Source organism: Talpa europaea (assembly GCF_964194135.1).
Source record: "Talpa europaea genome assembly, chromosome: 13".
Lineage (NCBI taxonomy): Eukaryota > Metazoa > Chordata > Mammalia > Eulipotyphla > Talpidae > Talpa > Talpa europaea.
Window position 1 is genome coordinate 95,517,121 of NC_140080.1, and position 18,570 is coordinate 95,535,690.

The 18,570-nt window shown below is 45.2% G+C and overlaps 1 protein-coding gene across 1 annotated transcript in view; it reads right to left on the bottom strand.

Moving 5' to 3' along the window:
- CD226 (CD226 molecule) overlaps nt 1-14,303 on the bottom strand; it is a gene marked incomplete at its 5' end in the record, with an annotated part of 38,531 nt that extends 24,228 nt beyond the window's left edge. Inside the window, one exon of the mRNA XM_084252718.1 lies at nt 13,952-14,303. Coding sequence (XP_084108844.1) covers nt 13,952-14,303 — 352 coding nt within the window. The remainder of the gene's footprint in view (nt 1-13,951) is intronic.
- Nucleotides 14,304-18,570: the final 4,267 nt, after the last annotated feature.

The following is an 18,570-nucleotide window of genomic DNA, read 5'->3' on the forward strand; positions in this document are numbered from 1 at the left end:
CCGTGACTACGTTTCCTCTATAACATATATAACTGATGTGCACATACACATATTTACATGTTTAACTGAGGTGGAATCCATGTGACGTAGTTCACCGTCTCAACTGGCTTAAGTATAAAGTTCAGTCGCGTTAAGTGCATTTGCGTTATTGTACAATCTCCAGAACTCTCTCCATCTTGCCAAGTGGAAACTCTACCCATTAAAGAGCTCCCTGTGCCTACGCACCCCCAACCTGACAACCACCAGCCCACTTTCTTTTTCTACAAACTTGACTACCCGAGATGCCTCAGAGAAGAAAAACTTATAAAGGATTTGTTCTTGTGTGACCAATTATTTCACACAGAATGTCTTCGAGTTTCTTCCATGCTGAAGCATGTGTATCACTTTCCTTCCCTTTTATGGCTGAGTAATATTCGGCGGGTTTTATCAACTGCATTTTTTTTCCCCATTTATCCCTCCATGGAGGAACCTCTCCTTGGAGGGATAAATGCTTCTGCTTTTGGCAATTGTGAATAATGCTTCCCTTGAACACAATGTTCTAAAGTCAATGCATTTACAGACAACGTGCTCATAAATGTCCATGCAAAACCTTGCAAATGACATTTGCAACCTTGCAACCATGCAACCTTGCAAACCATTTAGGATGGTCAAGGACAAATTTATGAGACAAGTCACTGACATGTCTCAGAAACAAGCAGAAAAGCAGTGGACACATTTCAGTAGCGTTTGATGGAAAGAATTTATTTAGAGCAAAAAATCTCTGCTTCACTTTTCAACGAAGTTTGATCTAAATAATTAAACTATTTGGGGCAATAAATCTACACCCCAAAATACTTCAAATTATGCTTTACATAGGATGTGCTTTCACCTTCTGTTGCCACCCAGGATGGTCCTTTTCCCTTCTAGAAGGTGCTCATTCTGCTCACTTAACTGTGTTCGGAACGGACGCCTCTCCTGTGTCCTGGTCCGGCCTTCGTGAGGGTTTCCTATGAAAACATCACCGTCCGCTTTCTTCTGCTGTTTCTTTGAGCTGATTCTCAGTGTAGGACAACGTGTGGGGACTCTGCACAGGGGAAGGAGCTGCTGGGGGCAGTGAAACCGGTGTGGGCACCAGTGTGGGGAACACAGGGCGGATGACAGAGCCCCACTTAAAGGCAGCCATGAACGCCGCCAAGGGAGACAGAGCTGTTCCTGCCGCAGGAAAGGAGCCAGGTTTCCTCAGCGGTGCCCTGCAGGATGAGCTTTGCAGAGTGAACAAGTATTTAAGAGGAACAAAAAGCACAAAGACACCGATTCAGGAAGACAGAGGCCGCGGCGAATTAAAACCTGACCTAGTTTGGCAGAAAGAGGCTCCAAGGGCCGAGGTGGGGCCGGACACCAGGACCACGTCTTGGAAGACCTCGAAGTGCTTTTTCAAGGATTTAGGATAAACAGAGTAGATGAGGGTTGCAAAATCAAATTCCAGAAGGTTCCAGGAAAACAAGAGAGATTACTAAAGCCAGAACGTGTGACAAGAGGGGAACAATGAGGGTTTGGGGGACTCAGAATGTATTAGTCACCCCATAAAATGTAAGTGATGCTCAGTCTAGAAAATACCACCAAGCAGAAACATCAGGTCATAAATGACAGTCCATCCAGATGTTTCTAAGTTTTCCAAAAAACGTGCTGGTCAATTGTAAGGGGCCTCAGGGGCTCCGGCGTGAGAGTCTGCACCGCCAGGTCTAAGCCACCCGCCCCCTTGATTCCTTCCCGTAGGATTAACGTTGCTTCAGCAAGTGCCCCGCAGGCTTCTGTCCCTCGTCTGCTGACCCTCTGTAGTTAGCCCTTGCTTTCTGTTCTCTACCTTAGCGGTTCTCCCTTAATTCTGTTTTTACATTAGCACCATCTACTATTTATTTACAGCATCATCTCATTCATGGGGTGCTATGGGCAGTGAACTAAAGAACCCAAGTGAAGCCTTGAGGTTCCCCCCCAGGGCTCCCAGACAATAAAGATTCAAGCAGTGGGTGGCGGTTACTCCCTGAAAGATGGGGGCCTGCGCAGGCTCTTTCTAAATTGCAAATCATTCCCCGAATCAAATTGCTAGTGGCTTCTGTTGCCCAAAGAACCAAGTGAGAGCCCCTAAGGGGGTGCTCAGCCGTGACACAAAGAGGACTCTGGAAGGAGCCCAGCTCTCACCCTCCCACCCAACCCCAGCGAAGCAAATGCAACTGAAGTAAGAAGGTGGGCCTGACAGGCAGAGGCAGTTTTGAGTCAAGTGTTCCGGAACTTTCCTCACTTCCAAAGGAAATGCTGGCGTGCCTGCCTGCTGCTAGCTCAGCAGTGTCCTGTCTCTGTCATGTGCCCTCCAAACACACCACCGGCACCACCACCCGTTTACACACATTCACACTCGGATTCATCGAGTGGCCTGCACTTCCCGGCACACCAGCCGCCTGGCTTTTGTGCACTAAGCACCTCCCTCTGGCAGGGTCCAGGCGCCAACAACTCCCTTCAGCCCTGCAGGTTTCCAGGCATCCTCAAGCAGCAAGCTCAAGCATCTTTCATTCTCTGAAACTTTGTGAGTGAGGCCTGGGCTCCCGGCCCCCCACACCCCAGCACCACCACGCTGTGGCCCCATCATCACCAGATGGCTTCACAAATGGGCCTCTAACTTAAGCTCAGAGACTGGGTCATTTCTCCTAAGCGCCCCAACCTCACACAGCCCCTGGCACACAGCCAACCTTCAATAAATATTTCTGGAATGAAAGGAGGGAGGCAAAGAGCCAGCAGACAAAGGAGGGTGTTGAGGGGGGAGTTTGACCTGTAAATTATGGAAAGGTAAGCAGAGACCTTGAGAAGCTCACCTTAGAGGCAGTCAGCTGTTCCAGCCTGCAAGTCTCCTGCCTTTTTCCTACTTTATGGACTTTCTTTGCAGCCCCCCCCCCACCTCTAATTCATTGCACACGAAGGTGCCAGAGCAACGACTCCAGATAATAGCTGCCATCAGGACCAACACGTAACTCCACTATTTGAAACATCACTAAGCCCAAAGGAAGTCCAAAATCCCCATCCCCCACCCACCAACCCTCCCCAAAGCCCATGACCAAATGTATCTTTTACAAGCCCCAAAGGCAAAGAAAATTTCCCATCTACTTGGTGTTTTTTGTAATGTGTCTGCCTTCTGGAATCACCAGATTTCTGGGCCTGCTATGGCACCTCCCAGGGACCTCCCCACCATACAAAACCAGCAGAGGCCTCTGTCACCGCTCAACTGCAAGACCCGGTGCCACAATGGGTAACAAGCTCCACCTGCACCGTGGCGACTCGTCCACCAGCTTCAGTAACATGTGGCACAGCCTCCTTTTACATGATAATCTCCTCGGAAACAAGGACCTTCTTGCTCATTTCTTCTCCTCACAGCCAGGGGTAAATGTCTACGCAATGGATTTAGAAAGTGTTTACACAATTTCTTAAATTACTGTTCTCACCATTCATCCAATAAAGCAGATTTTAATACCTCTAAGTGTCATTTCAGCGACAAGGTTTAATAATTTTTCTTTGGTTCAATTCTGCTATTTTCACTGAAAACATAATAGTCTGTATTAAGAAAAACATTCAAACAGTCAGCGCAAAGAAACACAAAGTCAATATGTAGAAATGTTTTTATCTTATTCAATATTTATCATTAAGGGAGCCATTTCTTGGACTTAAAAACAATAGAAGGAAGAAGTAACAAGCCTGATGCTAAACAAATTCTTTTTATTTATACTGACGCCTTTGTTTAAATGCATGATGTTTCTTAAAAGATAATAAAGAGGTATTTTGAGAAAAATGGTATAATAAACTAATAGGACAGACAACATGATCTAATTTGAGAATATGTCCTAATGTTACTGAGACGAAATTGAATTCCGGGCTGTTTCTCAGATGAAAAAGTGGAACGCGTCCAACTGAGGCATCCAGTTTGCAAAGAGAAATAAATGTTCTCTATCCATTAGTGGGATGAACTAAAAGGATGACCTAAAATTTTCAGAATTCATGGGCTCTTTCTATGTCAAGAAGGTAATTATCCCATCCACAGAGAACCCACACACACCCCTCCCCTAAATCATTCTGGAAAAGTCCATATTGGTAGAATTTACAATTTCTTGTAGCTTGCCAAGAAATAGGACAAATATGTTCTTTAGAGCTTCTCTGCTGAGATGAGACTGTTAAGTTCCTTAAGCTTTCTGCCAGTTAAACCTCACAGAATCCATGCCCAAACATCATTCTCACTGGCCGCCATATTCATCCCACTAAATCATCCCACTAAGTGGAGGTAGAGTTTTTGGAAGCAAACCCTGACGCCTGTGGCTATTTACAGTGCTATTAATGTGAAGATCCATTTCATGTCTCCATCCCGAGGAAGCTTTTTATATCAATCTTTTGTGGAGCATGTGTCTCCCTCTCTGGGCAGATGATGAAGAAGACTTTTTTTTAAAAAAACAAATGCAAGTTGGTTCAATAGCTGAAGTCAAGGAAAATTTTCTCACATTGAGATTTATTGGATTGTGAATAATCTCTCAAGGGAAGAGCCAGGAGCTCCATCAGCCGAGTTATTTAATTAAAACTCTTGTGGAGTGAGGAGAAGAGATGGCGCCAGTGGGATCCTCTCGCATTGATCCCTGAAGGATTGGCTGGATCGTCTAAAAAATCTTAACAGTTTCAAAATCTTAAATGTCTTCAGAAATTGTCCCAAAATGAAAGGAAAAGTCACACTACAACCTCCACTCCCCGTCAAATCAGACAAAACCAGCAAGGAGAAGCAGAGCTCCGAAAGTGAGCCATTTTTTAATCAATGATAAACATGAATAAAAGTAAATCAAGAGGCACAACAGGCCATTAACAGCTCCAGCGTCAGGGCTGCTTAGGACTGGACTTTTTCCTCCTTTGCTTCAATACTTCTTTTTCTTTATTTTTAAATATTCAAAATCCAGCATTGTTTTCTTATAAAATGCAAAAATATCATTTTACGCTTGGTCATTCCTGGGAACTGTCCAGGTGTCTTTGAAGCTCACTCTTGCCTGCCCTGCCCTAGGTTTCCTAGACCAAGTGCTAGCGGAGCCTCCGGGATTTCTGCAGTTCTCAACCCCTGGTGACAATGTTGGGGAACATGCCCGTCAAGCTGGCGGGGAGGAGACAGCCTGTGAGGGCTGATCCTGCTCAGCGGATGATGTTATGGTCGGCGGAGGCCACAGTCCCCACTGTTGCTGACACCCACGCTAACCAGCACCCCCCTAACTAGCACCCGGCCCAGAGAGGAAACGTGTCCCAGATACTGTGTGTGGCATATTACCTGCTGGTGAGAGAGCAGCTGTGGTCGAAGTGAGAGCAGAGGTGTGAACTGTCTTCATCGCCGAAAACCAAAGGAGGAAAACCCAAGAAGTGAAGAGTCACAGTCCCCAGCGACTCGACGGGGCCGCCAGGGAGGGTTTGCAAACTTCACGAGAGCTCCATCTCCACATTCACCAGAGACCCCTGGCTAGAGTCATCTTGGAAGTAAAAACATCGCTGGGAGGAGGTAGAGTTTCGGAAGCAAATGAGCAGGTGCACGCGTTGCTCACGGCCCATGTGGTCCCGGCCTGGCCTGTGCGCTGGCCTGCGTGTGGGCCTCTGCGGTGGGCCGGGAGGGAGCACCAACAATGGAGATGACTTGGGCCATGGAAAAAAGTCTTAGGATGCTGCCACACCTGATTTTGAAATGTTCCCGTTTGCCAGCATCTCCCTTTGACACACTCACACGAGCTCTACACACACCCATTGGTGAAAAGCGCCCGGAAGCTCTGATGGGAACTAACCAAGGCCTCCACCCTCAGGCAGTTTATGCTCCTGTGTACTTGGACTTAGAATCTGCATGAAATCCTAACTCCAGGGTCTCCCTGGTGGCACAAGGTCTAAGTCTCAGCTCTATCACTGCTGAGGCCTGAGTTCCCTCCCTGGCCCCCACCTACCATCCCTGGCCACACGGCACAGCAGACCTCCCCTGTCTCCCTGCTGCCCCCCTCAGCAGTGTATTTCAGTGGATCCACCTGTCCTGCTCCCCACTCTGTCTCTGGTGAGTCCTCTCACCCCCCCCCACCTCTGGCCAACACCCCAGTCCTTCTACACACACACACAAAGAAAGAAATCTTAACTGTGTTGCTTAACTGTGAACTTAATGAAGTGAGTTGCCCAATTTTTCTGAACCTCAATTTCCTTACCTATAAAAAGAAGTTGATAAGCACTGCCTTATAGTGTGTGCTAATTAAATTAGAAAAACCAAAATGAAGTCAGGCATGGGATGTCGTCCAAATTACAACCTAAGAAGGCAGCTGGGGTTCACTATTATTTTTCTTTCCACCTTTCAACTCCCCCCACCCACTTCTCAGCCCACCCCAGTCTCAGGCGACCACCAGACTCTCTGTTTCCATGAGCTGGGTGGGCTGCTTCTTTCTTTTTGACTTTTGGTTACAGAGCTGTACCCCAACACCCAAGTGCCAAGTCTCGCGGTGACATGGGCTTCCAGCACAACCCTCCCCGCGCTGAGCGGCCAAGAAACGAGGCAACGAGAGCAGCCTCTAATAGCAATTCCACTTCAGGTTCCTGTTACCCCACCTTGGGACCACAGCCCCACTTTCCATGCATTTGGAAGTGCTCCCCACCACCTGGAAGTGCTCCCCATCACCTGGAAGTGCTCCCCACCACCTGGAAGTGCTCCCCATTGCCTGGAAGTACTCCCCACCACTTGTCCTCTCTCAGTGCTGCTGTACTCAGTAAAGAGCGCGGGTTCAGACCCTTAAAATGTTTGTGTCATCAGCTGATTATTTCTTTTTTTTTTTTTAAAGATTTATTTATTTATTTATACAAGCACCGGGTACAGTCAGAAGCGCGGGAGGGTGAGAGAATTCACCAGAGCCAGAGCGGGGAGCAGAGCAGGCAGAAGGACCGAAGGACAATGCTGAGGGGAGCAGCGGGCGGCAGGAGAGGTCTGCGCGCCATGCGGGACCCTCCTCAGGTGGCCGGGGAGCAGCCAGGGATCGAACCGGCTGCAGAGGCTGCGGGCAGCTTCGAAACCCAGCGCTCAACCACTGCGCCACCGGTGAGGCCCCCAGCTGATTATTTCTTATAGGCACTATTTAATATCTTGTCTGCTCTTCAATGAGGAACTGCTGAAAAGTAATGCTTTACAGAGTCTCTTTTTCATTCTTATGCATGTGCGTGTGGGTGGGTGTGAGTGAATGTGTGAGTGGGGGGCGCCTATATATAGACTGGAAAGCTTCTATGATGTATTTCTGAACTTATAAGAATGGACCTTAAGAGACAGTTCATACCTTAATTCTGTAAACAGCGGGTCTGAAACATTTTTATTCTCCATGCTACTTTTTAAAAAAATGGCATTTCAAAGAGCTGAAGATGCATCAGATGGGCAAAGCTGAGTGAACTGGGGACAAAATGTGCTGGCATTTATTTACTCTTGTAATAGGAGCATTAAGACTTCTCTGTGGTTTCTCAACTGGAATTTTCTTTGATAGCAAAAAAAAAAGCCTTTAGACGAAGCCTTGTCCTCCAGCATTTCGCACCTGTCACTAAGACGGGAGATAATGCCATTTTCATACATTTTCTTCCTTCTCAATTTGGGATAAACAAAACACAACTGAAATTAAAGTGAGTAAATATCTTAAGAGAACATTGAAATATAATTGCATAACATCCGGATGGCCATGCATTTGGAAGCTTTCAGTCAACATGGTAAAGTAAACCACATCGTGAATTTTTTTAACCAGAATAAACTGAAGTAACCGCTGATCTAACTAACTCTGTGTTAGTGCAAGCTGAGGCTTCCGTCGTTGTCATTGTCTTTTACGCAAAGGAACATTACCTTGCAGGGAAGATTAAAGCAGCGCCAAAGCTACCTATATTCTAAATCCTTTTTAAAGTAATACTCCTGAAATGCTGCTCCACCTGTCTTCATGTCCAGATATCCTGACAGTCCTTCAAATTCCACTTCAGCCAATGCTATCTCATTTTCCAAAATAGATTTTTTTTAAAGATTTATTTATTTATACAAGAGCTGGGGTACAGGCCAGAGGTGTGGGAGGGGGAGAGGATTCACCAGAGACAGAGCAGGGAGAAGAACAGGCAGACAGACCGAAAGCACTGCTGAGGGGAGCAGTGAATGAGACAGGAGAGGTCTGCCTCGCCATGTGGGTTTCTCCCTGGCCAACCGGGAATCGAATCCGCACTGCAGAGGCCGCGGACATCTTCATAGCGTTGCACTCAACCTGCTGCACCACCAGGGAGGCCCATCATTTTCCAAAATAGATTTTATGGCTAATTTTATGGACTCATTCAAAGGGTGTTTTTGCATTAGATCAACATTTAAATCTGTGTGTTTTGAATAAGCAGATTTGCGCTTTGGGTGAGGGTGGGCCTCGTCCAATCAGGTGAAAGTCTGAGGGGAACAAAAGGCCTGGCTTCCTCAGACAAGGGGACACTGTCCAGCAGGTTGCCTCCCACTTCCTCTGCAGCAGCAGGTCTCCTGGGCCACCAGCCTACTAGCCACAGTGCTGATTTGGACCTGCCAGTTTCCACAATCACATGAGCCAATTCCTTATCATAAATCTCTTTCTATAGACATTCATATTCTATTGGCTCTCCATTCTGGAAGACCCTAAATTCCACTAATAGCCACACTATGACAGGCGGACCAACTTACACCCTCATCGGCAGTCCGTAAGTTCCAGTTTATAACATCTTATTTGTTCACCTGACCTTTAAAGTCTTCCCCTCCTAAAGACGACAACTAATCTAATCTTCTAGGTTGTGAAAATGCTGGCTTCTTCGTGTCCCCCTGGAAAACATGCGGTGACTGCCCCTGGACTCCATCATAGAGTGATGTTCAACCTCCACGAGGCACAGCAAGACCTTCGTAACCTCCAGCCTCTTGTATAGTTCCTGCCCCTGTAGGTTTCGACTTCATACAGTATAAAACCTTACCAAGGACCCCAAAGTACCAAATATGGAGCCCCATTGCTGGCAATATTCGTAGATCATGATATATTACTAATAGGTCACAAAAACTTTAGGTATATGTAAGGGACATTTTGAGATACAGCCAGTATTCATTTTTTAATTCACTCTCATTTGAGAAATGACGTCCTCTAAATCTCAAATGTGAAAATAGGGCCTCTCTGGCGGCCTCGGGGTTAAATCTCAGTGCTATCATCTCCACAGCCTGAGTTAGATCCCCGACCTCTGGCCTACACCCAAGTTCTTCCACAGAAAAAGACAGTGAATGGAATACTCTCACTGGCCCATTACTGCAATTTTTAAATGATTAAATAAAACAGCAACAAAGCATGGTTAAGGACCATCATGAGGAATCAAGGCAGCAGGATCTCTTGCTGACAAACAACTGATGGAAAATCTCAGGTTGCGGTAAAAACCCCATGAGACAGGGGTATCCCTTGTCTTGTCCTCAAAAAAATAACAGGAGCATTAGATAGGCTTGATAAATATAGGACAAGCCTGCCAAGCGTTGTTCACACATGTTGCTAAGTCCTGCCTCAGTAAGGAGATCGCACCTGATTTCTCAACCGTGCGCATCCATCCTCCACCCTGAACTTGCAGAAGAGTTCGAGCTACCTGGTTTTGTTTTTTCTTTTTTTAATAAAGATCGCATCTATGTAAGGCATATGACATGATGATTTTATATAGATATATAAATACAGATCTACTATGAATTAGCTATGTAATAGAAATGGTTGTTATAGTCACGCTAACTGGCATATCCTTTCTCACATAGTTACGGTTTTTTGTGTGTGGGATGACAGTATCTGAAATCTATTCTTCTTGCATATTTCCAGTATTTGATTTAATATTATTCGCTCCAGCCATCATGTTACACCTCAGGTCTCCACACTTAGGATCCCCCATGGCTACACCTTTGTACTGTTGACCAACGTCTCCTGAGTCCCTGTCTTCATCCGGCTTCACTTCGACAGAAATTGGAATACATGATACGAGACTCGAACTGCAAAGGCCTTGCCTGGAGAGCTCAGTCTACTTGAGCCCCTTGAGTTCTCTGCTTCACATGCACGGCTAGTGAGATGTGGACCACGCACTACACATTTGCAAGCAGCATTTTACAGGTGACTGCACACAACAGCAATGAAGACTCGAATGGCAAAATATGTCTTTAATAAACAAGCATTTAGCTAAAGAGATCCTGCTCCTGGATACTCTGTAACCCTCACCCACAGGCACAAATTATTTTGGAGCCTAGTTACACCTGAAGAGAAAGGGAAAGCTAACAGGTAGAAATTGCTCTCACCTCCTGACCATGTATATTACATAATACTATAAATTGATCTTTTATAATATGGATCCCTAAAAAAGAAAGCACCATATCGAATGTTGCTGAATGTATTCTGTTGGATGCCCACTTGGAATATAATTTCAGAGATAACGGATAAGAAACACACAGTTCCAAATTATTTCCTTCCCCAGATTGTCACTGACATATGAAAATGTTATCATAGTCATATTGTATCAAGTGCATAGGAAATAATAACAATGACAATAACACCTACCATCCCCTAACTCTCAGGGGCTAGAGACTTCAATATATGGTCGTAAAGCATTCAGCAAAGGGAATAATGTAATCAACTCAATTCACTATTCAGGAACCTGAGATTCAGGGAGTTCAAGCAACTAACGTAACGTTATACAGAAAGTAAGGGCTAGAAGGTTTTTTCAGGATGCCACACCTAACTCTGTTACTCAAAGGACTAAAACCATGTGCCAAGCCACAGTCACTAGCAGGCGCGGCAGAAAGCACTGAGAGACATCACTAGATTCTTTCCAAAATGACAGCTAACAATTTCTGAAGAGCACTGTATCAAGAAACTTAGGTAAAAGATCTCAGAGCAGACCGGTAGCACTGAGATCTAAGCAAAAGGAAGTGGCCCTACCCCGTTGTACGGCACTTCACTTTCTAACTCCACAGATGCTGCATTTTTTTACGGTGTGCAGGTTGGTGGCACCCCTGCATTGAGGGAGTCTGTGCCATTTTGCCTGTTGGTCACTGTTGGCCTCTGCATCATGTTTTGGTAATTCTCATAATATTTCAGACTTCTTCATTCTTGTTATAGGTGTTGAGATCAGCGATCTTTGGGGTTACTGTCGGAGCCATGTGGGCACTCCACCGCCATGCCCACATGGGAGAGTGAACTAGGGTGATGGGCATTGGATGAGCTCTCACTGCTCCACCAGCCAGCAGTCCCCTCCCGCCCTCTCCTCGTGTCACCCAATTCCTCGAGACACAACAATACTGAAATTCGACCACTGAGATCCCACAAGTGTTCAAGTGTGAGGAAGGGTAGCACATTTCTCACTATAAATTTAAAAGTGGGGATTGATTACATTTAGTGAGGAAGGTACATTGAATGTTGGGACAGGAGAAAGTTAGTCCTCTTGAGTCAGTTAGCCAAGCTGTGAATGCAGAAGGAATGTTCTTGAAAGAATGACAAGTCTACTTTGGCAGAACACATAAATGATAGGAAAGATAAACAATCTTATGGCTGATAGAAAGAATGTATAGGTGGTCTGCATGGCTCAAACCAGCCACAACATTCCCTTAAATAAAGTCTGAATCTATAGCCAGGTCCCAGCCCTCACTAATTCTATGAAGGCTGAGAGAGGTGAGAATGCCGTAGAAGAAAAGTTTGAAGCTAGCAGTGGTTGGCTCATGAGGTGAAGGGAAAGTCACCTCCATATCATAAAAGTTCAAGGTAGAAGCTAAGTACAGATGGGGAAGCTGCAGCAAGTTATCCAGTTGATCCAGCTAAGATTCACAGGAAGGAAGGCCACACCATTAAACAGATAATGTAGTCAAAACAGCTTTCTGTGGGAAGAAAGTGGTACTCAGGACTCGCATAGTTAGAGAGAAGAAGTCACTACCCATATTCAAAGCTTCAAAAGACAAGCTGACTTTCTTGTCTATAGGGGCTAGTGCAGCCGAAGCTACTGCTCATTTACCAATCTGAAAATTCTAGATTCTAAAAATTATGCTACTCTACCCGTCCTTTATCACTGGAATGACAAAGCCATTTATTTTAACAGATGACAGCACATCTGAGTATTTTAAGCCCTCTGTTGAGAAATACTGCTCAGAAAAAGATTCCTTTCAAAATATCACTCCTCATGGCAAGGCACCTGGTTACCCAAGAGCCCTGGTGGAGATGTATAAGGAGATTAACATTGTGCTCATGCCTGCTAACATAGCGTTTATTCTGCAGCCCATGGATCAATGAATAATTTTGACTTTCAAGTTTTATTATTGAAAAAATTCATTTTGCTTGTTGATTTTGGTTTTTTTCTTTATTATAATTAGTCATTTTTCTGGTCCCTTATTGAGGTTTTCTAAATTCCTGCTGTGAGTGAGACCATCCGGTATTTTTCTTTTTCTTTCTGGCTTATTTCACTGAGCATGATCCCTTCCAGCGCCATCCATGTTGCTGCAAATTACACTATGGGGGGGGGAGGGGCAGGGAGAAGGAGAGGAGGGATTAGGGGAATTATATTGGGGAATATAACCAAAATGAAAATGAATACATTGTGCAAAAATGAAAAATGATGTAAGAATTATATAAAATAAAATAAAAAAGTAATGTTGCAGAATGATAGCAACTACAAAGAAAAAAAGAAAAAAAATTCATTTTGTAAGGCTATAGCTGCCATAGATAGGGATTCCTCTGATGGATATAAGAAAGTCAATTGAAAACCTTCTAGAAACCATTCCCAGGCCATTAAGAACATTGTGATTCATGGGAAGAGGTCGAACTATCAACACTAACAGGCATTTGGAAGAGCTGACTTCAATCCTCATGGAGGGTTTTGAGGGCTTCAAGATGTCAGTGGAGAAATAACTTCAGACGTGGTAGAAATAACTAGAATTTGAGGTGAAGTCTGACAATGTGACTGAATTACTGCAACCTCGTGCTAAAATTTTAATAAATAAAGAATTGCTTTTTATGGATAAGCAAAGAAAGTGGTATTTTGAGATGGCTTCGACTCCTAGTGAGGATGTTGGGAACGATGATGAGATGACAATGAAGGATTTAGAGCATGACAGAAACTGAGTTGCCAAAGCAGCAGCAGTGTGTAAAACGTCACATTCCAATTTTGAAATTAGTAGCAATGTGGGAGTAAATGCATCAGTCAGCATCACGTGCTATAGAGAAATCCTTCACAAAAGGAAAAGTCATTCCATGAGACAAACTTCACTGTTGTCATTTTAAGAAATTCCCAACCACCATCATTCTGACCAATCAGCAGCCATGAAACGGAGTCAAAACCCTCCACCAGTCAAAGATTATTCCTCTCAGAAGTCCCAGATGATGGTTAATGCTCACGGACAATGGCTATTTTTAAAGGGAGACACATATATTATTGTCTTAGACATAATGCTATTGCACTCAATAGAACAGTAGAGCGGAAGCATTCACTTGAATGTGAGCTGGGAAATCAAAACAATTGTGTGACTTGCCTTAATGAGATATTCATCTTATCACAGTGGCCTGCAACTGGACCCAGGTATCTCTGAGGTTTTCCTGTATTTCACTGAGATAAAGCACTAAGCAGGAAGTATCTGGTTCCTGAAGCCAAATGCTGCCAACATCAGTTTTATCTAAGCTCAAGTTATTATCAAGATAATATAAAACCTGTGCTTTCGCCAATGACATTCAAATATGTGAGATACTTTGTCCCCTCAGAAATATTAATATATTAATAAAAACAAAACAGATTCACAGTTTTATTTCCTTGACACAAAATATTTGACTCAAATAATTGGAACATGTCACCAAAATAGGGTAAGACATTTCATAGCTTCTACTTGGACTTGACAGACTGAAAGGTCCTACTGAGTCGAAACAAAATGTTCACTTACCTGATGAAACCACCTGTATCACCTTTTCCCAAGTTCCACGTGGAAAAGTGTGAAGAAAGCAGGAGTAGAAGCCCACATCAGCATCAGAGGCATTAAGGAAGGACAGTGTCATATCGTTGGGCGTCATGGTGGAGTTTAAGAAGTGAACCCTCCCGTCATAGGGCTCTCTAATTGAGATCCCGTAAGAAGGGTGGAAAATGGCTACGGACTCCTTCTGAGTTGCGTTGACCTTGAACCACTCCACTTGCGTTAAGTTGTCCATGAACGGATACACGCATTCTAGTGTCATATTCTCGGCAAGTCTAACCGTCGTGTCCCAGAGCATCTCTGCACACAGAGCTGAAACACACATCGCATTGACTCCGTGAGACTTGCACACTCAAACCCCAAGCAGACATTCTTCCGTGCATTCTAAGCTCCAGAAAGTCAGCCAGAGAGTAGATGGAGCTCCTGGTAAAAGTCAAGCCTCACAGCTTCTCCCTCAGCCTAACAAGGTTTCCACTACTGGTAATTGGCATTTGTCTTTCCCAACAAGTGAGAAGTTACCTAAGCCAACTAAAGAGCGTCATATAAATTCTGAATGTGTCACACTATAACATTAAAAAAAAGTACATTTTCTAAATGAAAATATTATCATTACCTTTGTATGCATGAAAAAGAGCCAAGAAGAGAATAAAATAATCCATCTCTGGACGCCGTCGAGGAGGCTGGTCTCTGAGAGGCGATTGCGGTGCCCCTGCAGGGCCGCCACGCAGCACGGCTTCCTTCCGCTCAGATGCTATCAGCAGAAGCTTCTTTCTCTGGAGTGTGAAACACAGGAAAAAGGTGTTTGCTTCAAAGCCAGTTTGCTCTCTACAAAGATGGGCAGGTTTGTATTACTTCTGTCTCAGACAACAGAAAGCTTATTTCACACTTTCATTTTTCACAAAGATTCATTCACCAGCTAAGGGTGTTGTCTGTGCCAAGGTCTACTCTAGGGAGTGAGAGACATTTAAAAACAAAATCTGGCCTCCATGGAACTTGTATTTTAGTGGGAGGAGATAGGAATGAATAGAAAAAAGTAGAAAATGAGAGTAAATGACGGGTGGTAAGTACAGGGAAACAGAACAGGGAAGTGGCGATAGGGAAGTGCTTCCCTTTTAGGTAGAAAACTCAGGAGGCTTCACTGAGGTGAGGTTGCAGCAGACCATGAAGTGTTAGGGGAGGCGCCTGGGGCTCTGGGGCGTGGGGGTTGGAGGTTGTGACAGTCTGGAGTATTTTCAAACAGTGCGACTACAATCTAAAGGGCGGGGATGTTCAAAAAAAAAAAAAAGATAAATTGGTCTGGATTGAAAGAGCCCCGGATGACACGCATGAAGGCGTCTCAGAGGCTCACATCTGTAGCTCCAGCTCCCTGGCGCGATCCCAGGCGACCATCTGTGGCGGGAATAGTCACACTCTGAAAGGAGTTTTTTTCAAAGTTGTCATAGCTGGAGAAATTGAGGGTCAGTGGGTTTGCAATGTCAGATTAGACTGAATGTGTCGTTGGGGCGAGGCCAGGTTGCCCTTGTAGACTTTCTGACTTGAGTCTGAGGCAGACAGAAGCTTCTGGAGGCATTCAGATACCAGAACAATGTGCCCTGATCTATATTATTAGAAAATACAACTGAACACCACCCCCAACTCCCTTTCCTCACTCGCAACAGAACCCTGACGACTTGGGTCTCCACTGCTTCCAAGCCAGGGGATACTAGGACTAACCTGAGTCCTTTTGCTGACCACGCCGATTGATGTGGAGGCCGAGGGCTTTGGAGAAATGAACTACGGCCTGAAGTGACCCACTCGGAGGGAAGGAAATTATTTCTCTTCCCCATCGGAAAGACAGCTTTCGTTTTTTTCTCTCTCCCCCCTTCTCCTTTACCCTCCTCCTTCTAGCACTCTCTTGGAATAAGAAGAAAGTGCTGGGTCCGTTTCTGCTGGCAGCCGTATTGCTGGAATTCTGCCCGAGGACAAGGAGGGTAACGCAAGATGGGAATTAACTGAGCTACTGAATTAAATGGAGCTACGGAATCCACCAGCTTTGGAGTCTGAGCATCTTATGTGATATAATAAATTTTCAATCTCTTAAGCCAGTGAGAAAACCAGTTTCTGTGACCTATAGCCACACACATCATAACAGGTGCACTTGTTCTGGCTGCTGCATGAAGCATAGATTGGAGAGGAGCAAGGTGGGACAGAAAGCTGTTAGGACATGATCACCATGATCTGAGCAAAACAGCTTGGTGGCTTGGACTGGGATGAGTCCCCTGGATGGTGGGAGAGAAGAACTGACTGCCAGGACATGGTCTGGCATCAAGTGGAGACAGAGCCACGGACGGGATCCTCAAACCCGCATGGCCGAGGGCCCAAGAGAGGGTATTTCATAGGACAAGTGCTAGACAAGGTGATGGGAGAGAGAAAACACCAAACAGGGTTGGGAAGACGACTCAAGGCAAGACAAGGAAGAATCCAGTTCTGCCCTCAGGTGCAGAGGCCTAAGGATAACCAGAACCACTTGCTATGGAGACTGACTGAAGCTGAGAGCAAGGGGGAGATGAAGCCCTTTGCGAGATATTAAAATAGGTCAAGAAATATATCTCTGTCAGGAGAAAAGGGCAAAGTACAAGTAAGAAAACCAATAGTCAGAGAACTTAGGTTACTAGTAATGAAGGACACTTATGACTCATACCCAGACCCAATGGCAAAAGTGCGTAAACTAAGATGAGGAACAAGACAGGATGCCCACGCTCACCACTGCTGTTCACCAGGTACTGCAAGTTTTAACTAGAGCCGGTAGGCAAGGAAGAGAAATAAGATGCATCCAAAATGGTGAGGGAAAAGCAATCTGCAGGTTGAATGCAATCCTTATCAAACTCTCAATGGTCCTCTGGTGACCTACGGGTTAAGTCAGGAATCAGGTGTGGGAGGTTTATGAAAAGGGGTGCTCACTGATAGTGACTTACAGGGCCCCCTTCGTTCCCAAGGCATTTACATTCTGAAGTGTCCGCCAAATCAAGGGACCTTGAAGCCACATAGCCAGACGCAGGGTGCACACAGGCGGCGGCTGAAGTAAAGTTCAGCTGTTACAACTCTGCTAAAGATGAGCCCGATTTATCAACATCTAACCAAAGACAAATAGACACCGCGCTTGGACTATTTTTGTTGTGGAGGCAGCCATTTTTTGCATGATTTATGAAGGGGTTTGGGCTTGAGGTTTTTTCTAATAGAGCTGTCTGTATAAAAGAGCTTCATCCTCCAGGAAGCCATTCATCAAGCAGTGCTGCTCCTCTCTCTTGTTGCACGCTCCTCAGCCAACCACGCGCACATGCGTCCCCCTCAGGAGTCCGCTGGGGCTGGCGCTCTGCAGTGACACCTGCCAGCACTCACTTCTCTTGGGTGGGCCACCCTTAGCCTCCATCCCTTCAGAGCCAAATCAAGGGCCTTTTCAAGAGCCTAAATGTGAAAACACCCTTTAGCATTGCCGTTTGTCTACCGGATAGGAAATGCAGCAAAAATCTTCGCGTGGCGGGGCACAGTGTCCTATTAGCTACCTTCTGCCTCTTTTTCTAGCAATGGAAAAATAAAGGGAAAGAAAGCATTTACCCACCTTTCCTGTACAAATTGCATTTCAGGGCCTCCCTGGTGGTGCAAGGGGTTAAGACACAACGTATGAAGCTATCAGCAGCCACTGCAACATGAGTTCAATTCCTAGCCAGGGAGCTACCCACATGGCCCAGCAGACCTCTGCTGACTCACCTGCTGCTCCCCTCAGCAGTGGATTTCAGTCCATCTGCCTGTTCTGCTCCCCACTCTGTATCTGGTGAATCCTTTCACCTCCTGTGCCTCTGGCCTGTACCCCAGTTCTTGTATGCATAAATAAATAAATCTTTAAAAAAAAAACAAATTGCATTTCAGGGTGGCCTATGTACATTTCTAATTAGAGAAAAATTCAGCTACAATGGGAAAAAAAATCAACATAATTTTTAATTACCATTTAGCAACCCCTATTAAAATGATAGAGTGAGGCCACTGTTACTAGGTCCTAGAGCTGCCAGATGGAAGGTTAATGAGAAAGCTATTGCTGGTATTTGAGGCCCCTAGTGACCCCTGACCTCAATACAGTGATGCCGCCCGGGACTCCGAAGGCAGTGAGGAGGGAAGTAAACAGTACACCCAGGTATCCTGTGACCCTAGTAACCAAGCCTGAGACCGGTGCCACCTCCTCCGGAGACAGCTGCTGGCACATGGGAAGTGCAGGGCCTGCGGGGGGAGCCGAGCGCACCTTGAGGAAGCCATGAGCCGACACAGAAAGCAAAAGGCTGCAGGACAAATGTCTCAGATTCTCAGTCAACAATGATGATCATTTCTGACAGAGTCCCTTAATCCAGGAAAGGCCAGAATGCACTGGATAACTTTAAATATCCTTTCCTGATAAAAACTCATAGCTATTTTGCAATTTAATTAGCATTAAAAAAAAAAGGCAAATTGATTAGAAACAGTGCAAATTGATGGCTACAACTGGAAGAATCTTCTACACTTCCTAAACAAGACCAGGAAGACCACCATCCTGCCAATATCTCAAACTGCTCTGGAAGTTACAG